This window comes from Stegodyphus dumicola, chromosome 6 (assembly GCF_044657685.1).
Source record: "Stegodyphus dumicola isolate Sdum_Otavi_A_Nest chromosome 6, ASM4465768v1".
Classification (NCBI taxonomy): Eukaryota; Metazoa; Arthropoda; class Arachnida; order Araneae; family Eresidae; genus Stegodyphus; species Stegodyphus dumicola.
Genome location: NC_140773.1, coordinates 91834503 through 91855280, shown reverse-complemented (window position 1 = coordinate 91855280; position 20778 = coordinate 91834503). Strand labels below are relative to the sequence as shown.

The 20778-nt window shown below is 32.2% G+C and overlaps 1 protein-coding gene across 2 annotated transcripts in view; it reads left to right on the top strand.

Moving 5' to 3' along the window:
• LOC118185611 (protein turtle-like) overlaps positions 1–20778 on the top strand; it is an 886541-nt gene that overhangs the window by 828347 nt on the left and 37416 nt on the right. For both annotated transcript variants that reach the window (XM_085818674.1, XM_085818673.1), the window contains exon 12: positions 3491–3624. In XM_085818674.1, coding sequence (XP_085674800.1) covers positions 3491–3567 — 77 coding nt within the window. In that variant the 3' untranslated portion in view covers positions 3568–3624. The remainder of the gene's footprint in view (positions 1–3490; positions 3625–20778) is intronic.

The following is a 20778-nucleotide window of genomic DNA, read 5'->3' as shown; positions in this document are numbered from 1 at the left end:
AGCACGTTGCTTTTTAGGATAAAAGTAAAGATGGAAATTCAATTTCACACAGAAACTCGATTTCAGAACTAGTCAGCTATCACCAAAGTTCTTTCAAGCATTAGACACGATTATGGCTTTAGTGGTATTTATTTTTATATTCACAGTCAGTGCTGGTATTTTATTATTTATTACTAATTTCTAAACAGTTAAACATAGTAAAATTTGTAATACAGTAAATCGTAGTAAATTATATATTGCATTACTACATTAACGAGGACCATAACACAAACATCGCACAACATTAACTAGAATGGCCCGATAGTGCTTGTTTGGAAAACTTCTTCTGAGAGGGGGAGGGGAAATTTTTTTCATGACGTCATAAAAACACGGAGAAATAAGTTTTGCAATTGTGAATGAACTTGGTTGCGTTAAAGAGATGTTGGTTGACACCGGTGTTTATTTGTAATATCAGAAATGTAATTTGCGGCTGGTCGCCTTAGAGATACCTCGTTGTGTGTGGTGTATATGATTACTGTTATTGTTTCCGAAAAAAAATTTAAATCAAATAAATAAACATATTTAGTGAAAACCCTCTCTAACACGACCACCTGCGTTCCCAGATTGCTCTGATGGTCTTAAAGAGATCATATTTTCATTCTATTACTTTTATTGTTTACAAGAAGTCTATTAACGTCAGATAGAAAATTAACCAATACAAACCAGTAAAACATTCTGACATTGATGTTGGTTGTATAGGTGTCAATTGATACCAGTAAGAAAAACCCACGAGTAAGAAAACCCACAGACATCAATAGAAACCTGTAAAAGTCAGTAGGGACAAACAAAAATTCTATACGTACCCAGTAGAAAGTTTTACTGGTTTCTATGGGGCATTTGGAAACTAAGAAAAACCCACAGAGACCAAGAGAAACCAGTAAAAGTCAATAGAGACCCACAAAGTTTTATGAGTACCCATTAAATGTTTTACTGGTTTCTATGGCGCATTTTAGCAGGGTAACTTGATTAAGACTAAAGAGACTAGCTTGGAAAAAGTGGAGTTGACAACAACTGTTTTAATGACGTCATCCCACATACCTCCTCTATCCATGAGGCCAGTTTCGACTTACCGATCACGCCAGTTGGGAGTACTCCGTCATTGAGTGAACATGTGCAACTGCGTTCTGCCGGGAAAATAATGTCTAAGGTAAAAACCGAACAGCGAATCAACATTAAAATTCTTGTGAAACTTAAGAAATCAGTCAGGAAACATTTCAAATGTTTTCTGAGACTTATGGAGATGGTGGCATTGTCTCGTGCACGTGTGTTTTGAATGGCATAAGCGGCTTTCACAGGGAAGGGACAAAGCAAGCATCTAAAAGTCAAAATTCAAGGCAATGTTAATTGTCTTTTTCGACATTAATGGAATTGTAATGATTGAGTGTTTTCCCGGTCATCAGACTTTTAATCAACACTACTACACTGAAGTACTAGAAAGATTTCGTGAAAAAATTAGGGAAAAAAAGGCCACAGTTGTGGAGTGATAGGTGCCCGTTGCACCAGGACAATGCACCCGTTCACACGGCCCTATCTGTCAAGCACTTTCTGACCAACAAAAATATTAATGTGATGGGGCATCCTTCTTATTTACCTGATTTGTCTCCATACGACTTTTTTATGTCCTAAAGTTAAATCTTGCTTAAAGGGAAGCCATTTTTCTTTAGTTGAAGAGGTTCAGGCGAAAACGGAGCGTCCCCTGAAGGGTCTTCCAAAACTACTATCAGCAATGGCAGAACCGAATGCAGAAGTGTGTGAATACTGAACGGGACTAATTTGAAGGTGATAATGTCACGGAGAACTGATTCTGTAAGTGCAATTATTTATTGGTCCAGTCTCTTCTTTTTGTGTGTGTGTGTCACACCTCCTATATTTCTTTTTTACATTAAATATTTTAGATGGTTGCCCACACCACAGATAGTTTAAAACAAATAATAGTAATTTTAAGGCAGCTGTAAAACCATTCTTTCCAAATAACACTAAATTTCCTTAGTCTGTATCAATCACTGAATAAATAAAAATAAACGAATTTTAAATATTAAAATTAAGAATTACTTAAATTTTTAATTTGTTTGTGTTTTTAATCGTAAATTTTAAATAACCTAAACCAAATTTTATTTTTCAAATTTAAACCGAATTAAGAAATTAAATTAATCAGAAATTTAATTAAAATAACACTTTTCCGAAAAATAAAAATAAATTTATTAAAATCTTAACTTCCATTTTATCTAGACCTAAATATCTTTTATTATTATTGGAAATTCTATTGGAGTTTGAGTCGTAGTGCAATCTGTCATGCTGGATAACATTCAAATATTTTTCACACACTGAATTTAAAAAAATTCAGAATACTCTAGGGAATATATTAATCCACTGGCATCTGAGACTAAACCAGCAGCAGTTGATTCATAATCAACAGCTCGAAAATATATCATTCTCTGGCAACTACTTATATCTGCAGTAGGATAATCTACTTTAGTAAAGATAAATTATTATTTCCGAAATGATCTTGAAATTTCTTCAGAATATTTACGTTTACTTCTTCATATTTCGATTTTATACTTATCATTTCAAGCATTCATTTCATTATTTGATTTCAAGCAAATTCAGAGAAGAATGTTAAGCTATCAAAGAAAACTACAAGTTGGTCAGCGAAACATTAAGCAACTTATTCTGATTTTATAGCTGTTTTAAATCTATGTCCTCGCGCGCAAAATACTTTAGACTTCTGGAATACATTGATAATAGGATGATTTGAACTAAAATCAATATTTACCCCTGGCTTCCCACCAAAGAAAAAAGAATTATAGTTAGGAAACCAGTTAAATCGTGATTGGATCCGTATTTATAGCGTGAAAGAATCGCCACGCATTTTTACAACCAATGTTGAATATACGTTTTTATGTTGAAACAGTGCCATAACTCTTTCTAACTAACGAAAGAGTAATCATGGAATACTTATGTATTTAAAACGCTTAAGAAGGTGATATCTGAAATCACATTTTGATTCTTGAACACAATGAGCTGTCGTAAAAAATATGGATGTTAAGTAAGAAATAACATCATAAAAATGTAAAAAGTTGCGAAACGTGAACCACAAAATAATCCAACTTATACCCATTAATGAAATGTAAGAGGATTTTCATCTATGCAAACAGCTGCTTATTAAAAAGGCAGCAAATAAAAAGTATTTCAAGCAAATTTGAAAATTTAAGTTCTAGTCTGCACTTAAAATATGCACTAATCATAATAGTTGTCTAGTATTAACCTGCAATAAATGTTAATTATTTGAATTTTATTATCAACGTACTGGGAAAAGCATTTTCGTATCGAATTTAAAAAATAACGCATATAACTCCAGCTATCTGTGATAATATTTAGAGCATATGTATGTTATGTAAAATGTTTCAGTATGCTTTTTTAAATGTATCATTTCTACGTTTGCTTGTTTTAGTTTTCTTTACGGGAAGAGTCACAGATTCTCCTGCCACAGAATACGTCCATCAAAAATATCTAGATACGGCATTATAGTGATTTCTAACACTCCAAATTATTGAACTAAGAAAGTATGAAATTGGAATGTTGCCGGTAAGTTACAATTCAAATAATTCTAGCTATAGTTTTTCAGATATAATAAATACTAACAAAACAACTGTCTTACCCATTTAACAATTATCCTTCAAGCAAGGCTTAGCTAGTTAATTTAAATAATTCTTTACTCTATCTGTTAATTTGAAGTTAATGACTCGTGAAGCAGTTATGTGACTTTTTAAAAATCTAGAAATTCAACGGTACCTTTAAATTAAAGAACTTTCATCAACTTTTACGTAAATACACTATTGTTATCTTTATTTGTTGCTATGAAACCTTATTTTAAATTTCCGAATTAAATGTCACTAAAATAATTAAATTAAGGAAATTTAATTCTTCGAAATTTTTATAAATGGATCTTCGACTTCATTTCTAAAAGAGTATGCTTATAATCAATTTAGTTACAACCAAAAGGTTTCAGCCAAATCCTAAAGTGGTGCTAATTTAAAATTAAAAACAATTGCTTAAGAAAATGGTATTTTGTATCCTACTTCGTTTTTGACTAACCTAAATATTACATATAGTTTTATTTAGAATAATTAGGTACATAATACAGGGTAAGTTAAAATAAATGCCGGGATTTCAAAGCTTTCTGCTGCTAATTTAAAATTTTTTTAAAATGCTTAAAAAATGAGATTTTGTATTCTATTTCGTTTTCGACAAATTAAGTATTACATCTAGTTTCATTCAAAATAATTAAAAGTGCATAATACAGGGTAGTTCAAAATGAATACCGGGATTTCAAAGCTTTACTACGTGGAATATATTTATATACGTGGAATATAATTATTCAAAGCTACACACTGTAAATGGTAATATAAATAACTTACATATAACAATTTGTAATTTTATATTTCTCCAATAGATAGCGCCGTAAGTGCGATCTCTGTAAACTCGTGCGATAACGAGTTTATGCGATGACAAAGAATTAAGATTGCCTTCGTCAAAGACATAGAAGTTATATATTCGGTCACATGCCGACACAGCTGCACAAAACGTTTTCTCTGCTTCAGTATCATGTAAGCAAATTTATTATCACTGTTCAATGCTATTTCTGAACAAAACACGGAGAGATAGCGCTGAATTAAAAGGCGGTTAGTCACCGGCTTTAACTATTTCAACAAAGAGCCTATATATGCAAAGGAAAAGCAACAGGTTATCTTTCGGTAGTTCAGCGTATTCAGGACAGCCGTAAAAAGTGCTCAAAAATCTACATATCGTGATGGACGAGAACTGAGTGCACCTCAGAAAACTATGCGGAGGGTTCTTAGGAAGCATTTGCGGATGAAGCTGTATCGTTTGCCCTTGGTGCAATAACTGAGACGAGAAGATATGGACTAGCGTCTACATCCCAAAACGGCAGCCTATGACTGAGGCGATTCTATTATTTTCATCGGGGAATAGGGGAGTTAGAATGGTTTTCTGAGGAATGCAATGGCAGTGGACTATATGTTTGCTTACATTTGGAAGTTCAAACAATTGCTAAGGTGGATTGCCTTAGTTTCTACGGTTACTTACAGGGAAATAGTAGGCAGTTTTTTCGGTTTCTTGATAGAGGGCAAATAGACAATTTACCTTTATAATCTGCGTTTATCTATTTAAACTTCAGAAGATTTAAGATGAAGCGATTAAATTTAACACAACAGAACACAATCTTAAGACTTGTAAATCTTTTAAAAGACAAAGCAAATTTTTGAACATTACTGTAAAAAATATCTTCTCTTCTAATTATAATAAAAAATGAGATAATGCATGGATGAATTGTTAATTATATGATAACTATGCATTTATAAAAAGTTTTTAATAATGAACTATAAATAATATTATTAATTATCGATCTATTGTTTTTTAAAGGATTTACAATTCTTAAGCTTGCGTTCTGTTGTGTTGAATATATCCACTTCATCTTAAATCTTCTGAAGTTTAAATAGATAAACGCGGATTTATAAAGGTAAATTATCTATTTGCCCTTTATCAGCAAACCAAAAACACTGCCTAATATTTCCCTGAAAGTAACCGTAGAAACTAAGGCAATCCACCTTTGCAATTTTCTGAACTTCCTAATGTAAGCAAACATCGTGCACTGCTGTTGGCGTTCCTCACAAAACCATTCTAACTTCCCTACTCCCCGGTGAAAATAATAGAATCGCCTCTCTCATAGGCTGCCGTTTTGGGATGTAGACGCTAGTGAAGATATGGACCGTCGATTATCTTTCTGTGATACTTCTGACGTCGATGGAGAAGGAGGAATTTTCTGAAAAGTTAGTGAATCAACATTTTACCTTTTTGAATGAGTAAAGGAGCATAAAGTAAGAACATCGTGTATCGATACAGACATTCTACACAAAGTTTGACAAGAATTGCATCACAAATTTGATGTATGAAAGTACAAAAAAAGAAGCTTGTATTTAAATTTTGTGAGGAGCTTGTATTTAAAGTGAACATTCAAAAATTGATTATGATACCTATATCTTTTGAATAAATACATTAATCGCATTTTGCATAGTAATACTTTGAAATCCTGGCATTCTGTTTTCACTTATTCTGTATATCTATGTAACTTAATCGTTCCGTGAAAAATGCATGTCAGAATGAACATCATATTAATGTTATATTTATATATATGTTTATATTTATATATATGTTATTTATATATACGTTTAATATTAATAAAATACTATTTAATTTTAAAATTTTCTGCAATTTGTGTTAATCAAGAAAGTTATTGTCCTTCCCAGTTCAACCTGCTATGTATTCCCATGGAATTTCAGTTTGCATATCTTTCTAAGCTTTCAATTTCTGTTCTTTCTCTATCCAAAGATTAAAAATTGCTGATTTTCTTTCGCATTTTAATTTTAGAGTTTCAGTACAATACTCGTTCTTTCTTAATTGAAAATAAGAGAAATTTATTTCGAAAAAACAAAAACTAAATTTATTAAACTGACGTAATAAATTTGGAGCTATTTTTAGAATATTTCTTGATAAAAATACAGTAAAAATACTTGAATGTTACATTGCGTTAATTATAACAAACCTGAATACTCTGGGGCTAGATCTCGATTTGAGAGCTTGCTGACGGTAGCAGAAGTGTCGGGCATTCCAAACACGTTGTTTAAAGGAAGAAAGGGGGTGATATCTAAAGCAAATACAGAGACGATCAGGGGAATTATTCGTACTTTCTTCTAAACTCGCCTCTCTGGAAACATTCCTGACATTCTCAGCATGTTTATTCAACCCATCAACGATCTTTCTGTCGGGTGATACTGGTCCAAACGAGTTGTTCCGCTTCCCATTGGACACAAGTAAATTCCTTCGCCGGTAATAGAGTTCGGAAAAGCTCGAACGTGATCGTACTACGATTAAAGGTCTGTATTGGCCCTTTCGGATCATAGGTTTCCTTCCGTAGGTTCGCTGCAAACTGGGAAACGGAAGACTGACTATCGAACTATACAGGAACAGATAAGGAATTAAAGTCTCCTTGAAGATCGATACCTTTGTCTCAAAAGCGCTTTATGCATTATGCATAGTTTTTTTGCACTGGCTTTGGACATTATCGCCGTTTAATGAATTTTATGTATTTATTGACATCATAAGCAATTTGTTTTGAATGTAAATGTCATGTAGTTGTTCAAAATTTAACAGTGAGAATGTGAGTATTCGAATTAGTAAAAAAATTACAAATTTAAATTCAATCTTCTTTTAACATAATAAAAAAAAGTTTAGAAGTTATTTAAAACGTTTTAAACAATATTTTCATTTTTATCGCCGAATATTATGATACTGGTAACGTGTGTGTGTGTGTGAGATTATGGCAAAGCCTCGAGGGCTATCTGCCTAAGGGGAGGGATGCCTTCGTGGAGGACTTTCTAAGGGAAACTGGCTTGTATACACGTTACACATGGGGAAAACCACGAAAACGCAAATGCAGCCAGCCCGTTCGCGGGATTCGAACCTCGGACCGAACTACCCGAGTTCAGCGACTTTACCGCTCGGCCGCTGGTGGGCCCGATACTGGTAACGAAAAATAAATTTACGTTAGAGTAAACGCCTGTTCTTTTACCTGCAAGAGAAAGTAAGATTGGTTTAATTGTTTAGGAAGCACGAAAAGAATATTATATTTGAGGCGGCACTTATGCATTACTTGAATTATTATATGTCAGTATGCACGCATGCACCACAAAAACATTTATTTAGTGTGTAGGCAAGACTCCACGTTATTCAGCGTCAGGTGTGCTAACCGCAACCGCTCAAGACAACACGAAAAAGATTGCAACAACCGGTTTCTCGCTCTTCTGCTGCTGGCGTTCGAGGATGTAGGACGGGCTTGGGTCTGTTCTTTCCCTGGCAGATGCGATGTGCCATTTTCCTGCTTCTCTTTGCTGTTCCTTCGATGCTGTCTGCTATACATAATCCTTTTTAGTGAGATTTTTACATGAAGATTCAAGAAAATAATTACTCCTGTTTCCTGTACGTCGTTGCAGAAAATAATTTTTGTTCAGCTTCTTCCTCCTTTCGAGAACTCTTCGCGCGCACGTGTTTGTGAGATCTGAAATTTCCTGATTTAAAGAAGAAAAAGCAGAAATACCATGATTAATCAAGTACGCTTAATGACTGCCATCAAAATTTGATTGTTCCTTTTGTACCAAGACTTTTTTTCGAACTGATGGAGAAAGATTGACTTTATTCTGAGTGCACCGTTAATTCTGGTGATGCGCATCACTCGTACTGGATGTTCAAATTTATTCGTCTGTCTGGTTGATAATTTTATTTATATTAATGCTTATTCTAATATCAAAGATGAAGGATAAAATATAATTGATTTGGTAACATACAGTTGTCATACTTTGGGGTAAGTACTTTGATTTCGTATTTCCTTCTAGATCACACATTTTAATCTGCACGTTATTAAGTATTTATGAGTTATGGCTACAAAACTATGATTAAATAAGTAAGCAATTCATTTGATTTACATTTCATTTGTTGATCCTTTTTTCAAAAAAACGCCATGTGACTATTTTTGGTGCTCAAGTAATTCTTATTCACTAAATTCTATTTTTCATTTTTACATTTATCACGACAACACACCATCTATTATAACATTTAGCTTTATGTGTATATCCTAAAATCTGCAATTTCATATGATTAAGGCTGATAACTTAACTCTTACTACTACATGCTTCTGCATGGTAATGCAGAGAACATTGCCTTTCTTGTTCAACCTCAAACCTTGCTTGTGTTGATTTCTCCAACAATTTTCAGAGGCTTAGTTATGTGATGCCACGAGAATATTGTCATGTTGGTGATTTAATCGCTGATGTTATAGCTGATAAAGATTATTTGTGTCACGAAGAAAATGTTACACCATCTTCACTCTTCCCCTCTAATTACTATTTCTATGGCAAAATTTTTGCGAAAAAACTACGATTTCACATTTAAAATTTATTTCATACTTTGTAAGTTCCATCTTTACTGTTATTAGTACTTTTTAATTTCTCTCATATGAATATGTTTCCTTGACCACATATTTTGATGTACCAGTGTTTTGCATGGTTTCTCACCAGATGAAATAAACTCGTCATCTGGTGCATTCATAATTACTTTTTGCATTTTTGAAAAGATTTAATGGATGCTTTCAGTTACTTCAGGTTTAATAGAATATACGTTTATTATTTTTTGAGTCAAAATATTATAAATTTCTTCAATTCTGTTGTTTCTCTTTAGCAAATGTTTTATAATCTTTATCTTGCAAAGCGCAACTTCTTTAATGTGTTCTGCAACTTGTTTTCCTGAGCATCTCTTACAGATCTTAGTTTATTCATCCTTTCTATATAGCGTAATTTTTAGTTCAGTTTATTGACTTTTTTTATTACTAACGTTTGTTAAACTATAATAAAACATTTGCTTCTGAAAATGCTAATAATTATTTATTAATAACAATGTACAAATTTTGAAACATCTAGATTTTTTTAGATTAAAAAACATTTCAACATCTAGTGTACAAAGTTTAGGAACAATCCAGAATATTATGAATTCATAAGAAGAGTCACCTATCAGCTGAAAATAATTTAAAAACTTTTAACATACTAGATTTTTCAATCCTGTTTCCTAAGAGTTTAAATCCTCAAATAAGAAGATAGTTGCTACAAAAAATAATCATTTGCCCATACCTAAATCAGATATTGAATGGGAACTAAAAACTGCTACTTAATCTTTCAGATGCTGTGTAAGTTTTGTTTAAAAATGCGTAAAATTAAATTACGTTGTTTGGTTTACTCTAAACTAATCAAAGATTACGTTAAAGATTATATTGGACTTTTATTATGTTGAAAGCATATAAACAGCCTATTTATATCATCCGAACATTCACACCTACTAAAAGCATTGTTCCTTCGTTATTTTTTGCTTTTCATAGGGACATTTCCCTTGAGTGTGAGACTAGATATGCTATGCATATATAATCTCTAGTGCAGCTTGTAGTTTACATTTTTATATAGTTATTATAACAGTTTTCATTAAAATTTACAACTTTTTGTGCAATACAGAATTTTTAAATATACACTGGTGGACAACTTCTAAGGAAGGCTGACAGTAGTAGAGACAGCAACCCCAAAATTGAATGCAGGAAAATATGAAAATTAGCATAAATCCGGTATACAGTAATATGTGTTGTGAGTATGCAAATTTTGTATTCCCGGTATTGTTCGTCACGTAATAGCCCTGATAAGTAATGTAAAGGATTTGATACGTATTGACCGTTGTTATTCAAAAGCAAAAATTAAATGGAAAGAATTAATTGACGAACGTGCAATTTTCGATGTGTCTTCCCGACATCAGATGATTTTACATATGGCCATATTACTCGCAAGATTGAATAAGGGTGAAAAATAACTGATGTTGCTAGAGAAATCGACGTCAGCCACAGTGTTATTTCAAACAAATAGAATGTGTAGCAAACGTCACAGGGGAGGCGTATTCGCAGTACGATGCCTGCAGATGATAGGTACCTGGTGCTATCGATAGAAAAGGAACAGGCACAGCACAGCTACTGAAATAGGAAACCTGTTACTTGCTGTTACTGGCAAGCGAATCTCCAGAAAAACTGTAGCCAGAAGTTTGCAAGAAGTAGGACTACACACCCGCCGTCCTGTTGTGTGCATTCCATTGTCTAGATGTCACTGTTCCGCCCGTTTGCAATGATGACGTCAGCATCGCAATTGTATTATTAATACACTATTCTATTGTGTACTATTATTAGATGAAAGTCGATTCAGTCTCTCGTCTGAATGCGGACGACAACTGATATGGCGTCATAACGGTACTACATATAATCCAGAAAACATACAGGAAAGAGACCGATATCCTAAATATGGTGTCACGGTATAGACTGTGATTATGATCAAAGGTCGTACGTCGCTTTCTGTGCTTCCAGCTAGAAGTATGACTGGCGAGTGATAAATTAATGATATTCTGTTGATTCGCATTCGTATGTTTTGTGGTGCTGTCGGTGATAAATTTGTTTTATCAGCATGTCATCCAACAATCATTGTCCGGGAGTGTCTAGAGAGAGAGGATATTCAACGTCTCCTATGCAAAGCATATTCTCTATATCGGACTCCGATTGAAAATATTTGGATGCTTTGGAAGGAATCTTGCTGGTCAACAACGTCCTCCAATAAACAAATCCTCATCTGACAGAAGAATGTGATAAATTACCCCAACAGCTACTGGATAATGTTGTGCAAAGCATGATACGACCTGTGGAATCTTGCATTGGACTCCATGGTGGCCAAATGCCGAACTGACATCTTACGTCAGAATGCCTGCGGACGGTAACTGCATTTTTTTCACTTTGACATACTCAGCACAAAATGACCGTTTTGTCTTTTGAATATTTTTCAAAGCCTTCTGGATTTCAGATCACAATAAATTATCTTTACTGTTATGGCCTAGTATTCTGTCATTGTTTCATTTCACGTGGCATGTAACCACACTCACCATTTTACGCGCTATATAGCCGTTTGTGATTCGTCCTTAGCAATTGTCGATCAGTGTATGTTCAGATATCAAATATATATAACAGGTGATTAATAAATCTTTATTAATTTTCTTTATTTTCATATCATTCTGTAGTTTTTTTATAAACGTAGTCTCCAAAATTGAATTTATTGAAATTCTGTCTTAAATTGACGCTTCTAATCATATTCCCTATTTTACACTTTATTGACTATAGCATTTGTATCGAATTTTATAAATTTTGTCGCTATTTTCATTGTATCTCATTTGTAAACTTAGCTCAACAGACCTTCCAAAATTTTTAGAATTTAAGTTAATTAAAAGTAATTTATTTCATTATTATTATCGACTACTGTATTAGGAATATGTGTAAATATTATAGAAGGTTAATTGTAGAAATGGTCAGTTCTCAATTTTGGATTTTTTAAATCTACAGAAAGTGAAGTCGACCTCAAATACTACAGAGCATGTGTAAATACTTCGTTACAAAATGTTAAATAAAGCGAAAAATAAGAAATTTTATTAAGCAATTATTCAAATTAAAAATCAACTCATTCTTTTTTTAATTTAGGAGCACATCGCAGTAAACGGGACAGGAAAGGACGGCTGCTCGTTCTGTACTCCTTTTCAGCTTATTTAAAACTTTTCACAGCAGCATTTTACACTGAGATTTCGAAATTAATTTTATAGTTTCTATGTAACTATAAATATTCTGTGTATCGTTACTATGTATCATAGTAACGTTACTATGTATCTATCGTTACTATGTATCATACTATGTATTATACTATGTATATGATCATACTATCATACTATCGTTACTATGTATCATAGTAACGATATACTATGATACATAGTAACGATACACAGAATTAAGAAATCATTTTAAAACCCATTTTCGCTTAAATAAAAGCACATGATGTTGTAAATTCCTGGAAATATTTAAATTCATTTGACTGCTTTTTTGTATTTGTGTACTTTGTTTTTTTCATGCTTACGTTTTGCATTTGATTAATAATTGTGAATAATTTTAAAGCTTATTTTTAGAAATATGGAGTAACTATGATATAAATGTTTCGGTAATTGACTTTGTGGCCATAGAATTTTGTATGTAAGTGCCTATATCTTGCATAAAATCGTAGATTTTTTAATTTTCATTCCAACAACGTTTAAGTTGTTAAAGTACATTAAAAAGAGTGCAAGGTACAGGCAGAAACCTTTATCGCCTTTACCGCTAAACTGACAATATTTGACAGTTTTCCGTCAACTTAATGACTTTTTAAAGTTTCGAGAAAATATGTTTGAAGTTCTAGGAGCGAAAAGCTTCTAGAATACCGTATTACACCGTATAAATTCGACTTCGACAGCCAGAAGTGAGTCAATTAGTAATCAGTTCTCAGAAAGTTTGTGTGTGTGTGATTATGGCAAAGCCTCGAGGGCTATCTGCCTAAGGGGAGGGATGCCTTCGTGGAGGACTTTCTAAGGAAAAATGGCTCGTATACACGTTACACATGGGGAAAACCACGAAAACGCCCATGCAGCCAGACCGTTCGCGGGAATCGAACTTCGGACCGGACTACCAGTGTTCAACGACTTTACCGCTCTGCCGCTAGTGTGCATTCTCAGAAAGACTGCGGTTTAAAAGATTTGGAGTGGTTATTTAAAGATATAATCGACGAAATCGAAGCTCTCAATAATATCGGGGCAAAAAAAGACCATAAAAATTTAATAAAGGGGGAAATCGTTCGGAATCAAATAAATACAAATTAAACGAGCAAAATTGAATAAAAGGTACGTAAAAGAAATTCTTGAATATCCTAAACACAGAATCTATTCAAATATTTTTATACCTGGTGCATTCGTTTGCATAATATGGGCTAATGTTTCTGCAAATTTCAAAAATAGATTCGAAGCAATTTACCATCCTTAAAAACTGAATACACAGCTTAGTAAATAAATATGTTCCCCTCATGTTTGCACTACTCCACGTACATTATAGCATGCAAGATAATGACGTTTTGCTCCTTCTGTCTCTATGAACTATAAAAGTTGGCATCGGAGAATAGAATTCAGAATCAATTTTTTTTTTAAACTGTGTTAAAAAGCCTGAAGTGCGTGCATAAGTGAAAAGTCTCTAATACAGATAGTCTTACAAGGACTAATATTATCTCACTAAATATGTTGAAATATTTCTTTTCCGCAGTCCAACAATTGGATAATACTACAAAAAATATTCTTTTTTACAAATGACTAAAATTTCTCAATTTAGAAAATTTTAATTTGAAGGTATTACAGTGCCGACATTTTCACGAAATTATGTTTGACATAGATGATACAAAAGAATGTATGTTTCCATTAATTTACAACATATGCTGGCGTAAATGTCGTATAAGTGTATCAAATTAAAGCGAATTTCTTAAATAAATTTATATAAATTTTTAATGTCAGACATATTTGTAAAATGACGTTGTAGGTTGAAATCTGAGCTATATGATTCTGCTTCTCAACTATAGTTTTCAAAAAACAACAGTGTGCTGACCCGTCATTAAGAAATATTATTCATAATTTAGAAGAAAGGGATGGCTTATATTTTATGAGCATATATACAGGCTATGAAAATTGTGTGACTCTGCTCTGAAAATATTTTTACAAAAGTTATTGATTATTGCATTTCTCATGCATGTATCAAAGATTCATGTTGCAACTCATTAAGAATGAACATTAAGGAAAAATTTTAATAGTCCCAATATTAGTGAAATTATCGTGACAACGAAAAACCCGGAATTTAAATTCCAGTTGCTAAATAAACAGGAAGAAATTTTGCAATTTACATTAATCTATTAGTATGTATTTTAACTGCTGAAAGGAATAAATTTTAATTTTGTCAGCTAATATTTCAGATTCAGCTAATATTTTCCTAATATTTCAGATAATGGCTGACAAAATTAAAAATTATTCCTTTCAGCAGTTAAAACTTTACTTGCTTTCAAACGATTTTAAACATTTGCGATAAGTATCGGAATTTCAATTATAAAGTAAATACGTTTCTTTCATACTGCAAAATGTGTCTGCCCTAAAGGCTTTATATAAAAAGTACAAGTATTTGGTGAAGGAAGAAATAAAAATGTCTGCGTTCTAAATACTAATAAACGAAACTCAGCTAGTATCTTCATCACGTACTTTCTCTCATTTTGTTGGGAAATCATAGAATGTTATCACGTAATACACTTGTTTCCTTATTAATCACTATGTGTTCTTTGCTCATGAAGCCAAAATGTTCTTTATTGGATGTTGGCACTAGTGCATAACTAGTTTCAATATATATATATAGATAGATATAGATAGATAGATAGACAAATAGACAGATATAGATATAAATGCAGATATAATTACAGATATAGATATAATGTAGAAAAAGATAGATAGACAGATAGATAAATAAAAGTTTAGAAATTTCAAAATCAAGATTATAAATTATTAAAGTAACGCAGAAAGCTGCGAAATTAATTTAATAATCAAGGTAAAATAATTAAATAATTAATCAAAATTTGGTGGTTAACAATCTAACAAGAAGAATGTGTAACAAAATTGAAATAAAAATAAAATAATTCAATAAAATAACAAAATAAAAATAATGTAATAAAATCATATGATATAACAAATAATCGGAAATTCTTTGGTCTTTTTCAACGAGCAGGCAAAAACATTTTAACAGAATCATGTTTCTGAATTATATCTGATAAGTACCAAATAAGAAAAAATAAATTCATTAAAATAATAAAAAATTAATAATACAAAAAAATGCAATAAAAATATCGAAATTTAAAAAAAAATAGTCTTTTTAATAACATATTGCTACGGATTTTGTATTTAGTTAGCTATTTTTACTAGAATTATAATAAAAACTGTTTTATATCCCCGTGCAATGCAGCACGAGACTTATTTTAAGACAAGGCTACGCCTGAAAATTAAAAATACAGAAGAACGCGCATTTAACACTTAATACATAGATACCTTGTAATTTATATTTGAATTGGATAAATGTAAGTTAGCTGTAACGGTAATTCTACCCTCTTGCTTTCCAGAAACTTCGAGGAAACTAAAATTACCATAACGTTCTCGTGACCTATTAAAAAGCATTAAAATGCCGGAGAGAAGCATCTCAGTTCAGTTGTTTAGATAAATGTTGTTGTCGATTGTAGCGAATTCTCAGTGAGATCGGATTAACTTTCTCTGCGCTTTGGATTGCATTTTATTCAGTGTTTTTAGTAGCTTAAAATATAGATACTAATTATATTGCTTGATATTGCGATATTGTACGAATATCTTTGAGGGAATATCCAGCGTTTTGTTATATTTCTTGTGATAATGATAAATTTTATTAACTTTTTATTGGACCTCGTGCATTCAATCTATTACTAACCCGTACGCACGCAACAATGCATAATTATAATTAAACTTTCATTATTATTTAATAAATAATAATTTAGGCATAAGATTAGATATAATTCGGTGCGACTGATCGAAAACAAAAAATACTGTATAAAATAAAAATTATCTTAATTAGAAATTTTAAGTATTTCGTCAAATTAGAACCAAAAAGCTAAATAAATATTTAAAAAAAAAAAAAAAAAAAACTGCTACAAATTAAAAGTAATTAAATTTTCGACAATTTGTTTTATTATATTATTTTTATTTTGCTGTTTCATTGAACAGTTTTTGTACCAGTTTAGATGTATGTTATTCCTGTTCAACAGTTAACCACCGCATTTTTATTTGATTATTGCTTCTTGATTTTATATATATATATATATATATTGTATGATCTGAGATTCACTTAGTGCGAAATCAAGTTATTCTACTACTTGCGCAATAGCTGCATATATATATACTAGAAAGCCTTTCGGTCATACGAAATGACCGCTGTTCTAGATATTATAAACTGTAATTAAAATGATGCGTGCAAAGTTGTCTGCTAATTTAAACTGAATTACCCAGGGCAGGCGACGAGGACGCCCCTTTACTTACTGCCCCACGGAGTTTACCCCTTCTACTTGCTTAATTGCTTAAAACAGCGTGCCATGAAGGAAACCACCGGCAGTACATTTCTTAAGAGTCACCGCTAGCTCAGTCAATAAAGGTGATTTGAATAATGAAATGTTATTTCACATGTCACAAATCTCTTTGTACACAACATTTCTTGTATAGATCTTTGCATCATTTTTAAGCTCGCCTTGCAGAGGACCATCCATTATTTTTAATTTTACGTCTGTTCCTTCACGAACTCTTGAACAGGCAACATAAAGTTGACCGTGTCCAAATGCAGGCTTAGGTAAAAAAATGCCAGCACGCTTAAGCGTTTGGCCCTGAGACATATGGATGGTCATAGCAAAGGCAAGTTTTACAGAAAACTGTCTACGTCTCAATTAAAACGGGAACCCTGTGCCGAGTCAACTTCACCCCATTGGCTAGTACAGTTACGCAAGCAATCAATAAACTCTCGGCGACAAACAGACACTTAAGCCGCATATATATATATGGGTGAAACATCATCTCCTCCAAAATGGCTGGCTCCCGGGCTTAGCGAAGCATACCGCTGGATTCTGCAGGTCCGTGACACGCCATTTTGACCATTCGCGTCTTCTTGAAACTTTAATTAGCCGAGATATTAATTAAAAACTAATTTTCCCCTACATTTTCCAATTTCTTTCTTGGGTTTTCCCTATTATAGGGATTTGGCTACGTGCCAAATTATTTTTTCTCGAATATCTACGGAACGGCGCCGAGTTGAAATTCGAGACGCGTATCCTCGGAATCTAAAAAATTCCTCGAATCCATCGATACCGTTTTCATCTTCGTATGACTTTAATCGGTTGAGATAATAATTAAAAACTGCGGAAACGTAAATTTCCGCGCTCATTTTTCTGAGTGGCAACAATAAACTATCAGCGACACACACTTTAGCCGCTTATATATATATAAAGATAAGTACAGCTTAAAAGTAAGGAAAAACTCTAAAAGGAACCAAAAATCATTTAAAATAGAGCTCTAAAGCAGCTAAAGATTTAATTTAACAAAATTTAAAATTTTAAAATCAGAAGAAAAAAATTATACAATCATGTTGCCATACCAACATCGTCAAATAATTGACGTAGGCGAGAAATTTGGCAACAAAAAAGAATGGACGAATTTTCAGAGCTAAATTCTTTGTGCAAGTAGCAAAAATCAGTTGCGTCAAAGATTAGCAAAAAGATGGGCAAATGGAGGAGTACAGTATGTGTGGAAAACAACATTCTATTTAGCTCTACATTTTAAATGTTTAAACTTAAATTTAACTACAATTCTGGCAAAAGTTACGGAAAATGAATACAGTAAGTTTAAAATCAATAATCTTTAATAGTCTAAGCATAAAGAATTTCTAAATTTCTTACTTTATACCTTTACTGATAAATTTTCAGCAGTTTAATGCGCGAAAATACTAGGCATGTTTATATATATTTTTTAAATTATTTTGTAATTATATATATATACAGTGATACAGTGAAAATCTTTTAACACGAAACTGAGGGGACTGAAATATTTTTTCGTGTTAAAGGATATTCCAGCCAAAAAAAAAAAAAAAAAAAAAAAAAAAAAAAGTATTCAACAAAATTAAGTTTATTAGAGTAAATTTTATTTACATAGACATGTAAATATATGCATGTTTTAATAAAACTCAATGAAACAAAAACATCCACAAAAACTTAATTTAATACAAAATTTTCAAGTTTTTCAAAAACAAAACATTTATTGGGTTTTTCTAAAATAATCTGATATTTTTCTTTGCATTGTCTTTTTTAGCACCAAATTTTCAACAAATTGTTCGATGTCGTCCATTTTTGTTATTCATTTCATCATTGGAAATGTGCGTCTAAATAACTGCGTATACTTTTCATGATGTTCCTCATTTCGGATGATGTGGGAACAGAAGCTGCATTATTCATTTCATATTCGTCGTCGGAATCTGCATCAACGATATTTTCTTAGCTTTACACAAGTTCCAAACTTTCTTTGCCTGCCATAATTGGGGCTGTACACACATTATCATCATTTACTTCAACGAATTCTTCCGATAATACAGTAGGAACAGTCCAATAACACAGAAACATTTCTTCAAGTGTCAGCTCAGTTTCAGTATGCTCCTTCTCCCCTTCTTTTAGCGGGAACAAAACTCACTGTTTATTTACACATACTGCAATGTACTCGTCACCGAGTTCCAAAGCCGACTGATGAGAGATGAGATGTTTTTGTGTGGTGTTTGTAGGGTTGCAAGGTGAAAGTAGCTTAGATAAACAACATTGGCTCGTGTCACAGGGTATTCCGAGGGTATTTCAAAGCCAAGTTCAAGCCAAAGCCTTTCTACGAAACATGCGAAACCACCTCTCTTTCATTTCACACCCCTCTTAAACCTCGCCTGCGTGGCTGGTGTTTTCCGTATTTTGTTCATTCTCAGAAGAAAACTCTTTTCGCGTTAAGCGATTTTCGTTTCGTGTTAAAAGAAACAAAATGCATGAAAATACATAGTAGTCTGTCGGGACCGTTGTATTATTTCATTTTAACCAACATTTTGTCTTAAGCGTTTTCGTGTTAAACGTATTTCCCTGTATGTATATATAGATAGATAGATCTGAAAAGTTTCCAATTTTAACCGTCGCCCAGAAGGATTTGTTAAGACTTATTACGCTCTCGTTGACTTCTTGATAACTCCTGCTAAACTTTTTTTTTTTCTTTGTTAATCGTTTTCTTCGCACGCCATACACAATTGAAACAAAAAAATCAAAAACATTTTAAAAGCAGCATAGTAGCATATGTTTAAAAGTCCCAATGCAATGTTAATTGCTGACATACATTTTTTCTATTTTTTCAGTCTTTTCGCAGTTCATCACATCAATGTTCAATTTTCTTAGTAAGATGGCTTACAAAACTTGTCTCTTTATTGCTAACGTTTTGCGTGTTAACTTTGTTCATTAAATATCACATTATTTGCACTTAAGCCACATAAAGTTCATTTCAACAGCAAAATCAAAAAATATTTACGAACAACAAATTTTTAAAGTTTCATATAGACAATCTGGCGCTCTGGAAATAAAAGTTTTTTACACCGTATAATGCCGTCACTGTTAGCTTGTAAATCGTTAAGTTTGTTTTTACAAAATATGAAGTATAAAATAAAAAATATGTATAACATCATTCTACGAAAATATTGAATTCTTTTAATTAGATGGATCGTAAATTGAATGGACACTTAGAGTTTGGCACTAAGAGAGCATTTTTATTATTTAAATCCATCCAATTCTATAGAAAGAACCAAATATTCTTAAGAACTGCAATTGCTTAATAATTTTAAGAATCAGACAGTTCTGCATCTATTTCTTGATCCACAATAGACAGATTCAGTTTGAAAGGCAAACAATTTAAGTAATTAATAAAAACAATTTAAGTTCCAAAGATATTCCTATATTTCTTTACTGCAACTATTAAAAATCAAAAAATCTGTATGTATCTCTGTTTATTTTGTTCCTTGCTTGATGGAAAAACAGAGGAATCTTGAGACGCCAGATTTTATTTGCATGTAGTCCTTTCCTCCAGCATGTGGTCATTGAATCCAGCTTTAATTTCGAACTTTTTTTCATGTATCATGGGAACTTGATTTTTGATTAAGAAACTCAGCGATTTTAATTTAGTACTTTGCAAAGGGGCGATATGTGGTCACTCAACAAAATGAATGACTTTTATGTTTCAAATTTAATGAAAAAACTCGGCGATTTGAAAGAAATAGATTGGCATACCCCGAAATAAAATACACTTTTCTATCTTCCACTCGCTAATGGATTGCCATTCAGCAAAGTATAATTAGTCTTTTGCTCATTAACAAACTAAGCGATTTAAAAACAATAAATGTACTTTTTTATTGTTATTAGGTATTAATTGGGAACATGAAAATTGCACTAGCTGAACTTCTTAAAATTATTACGCACTTTTTTACAGTAAACGGTTTAGTGGGCTAGTCTCTGTATAATATCAAATACAAAGTATGCTTTAGAGTTTTAAGAACTCATAGTGTTTTAAACCAAGATATCATTAAATGGTTGAAAGCGC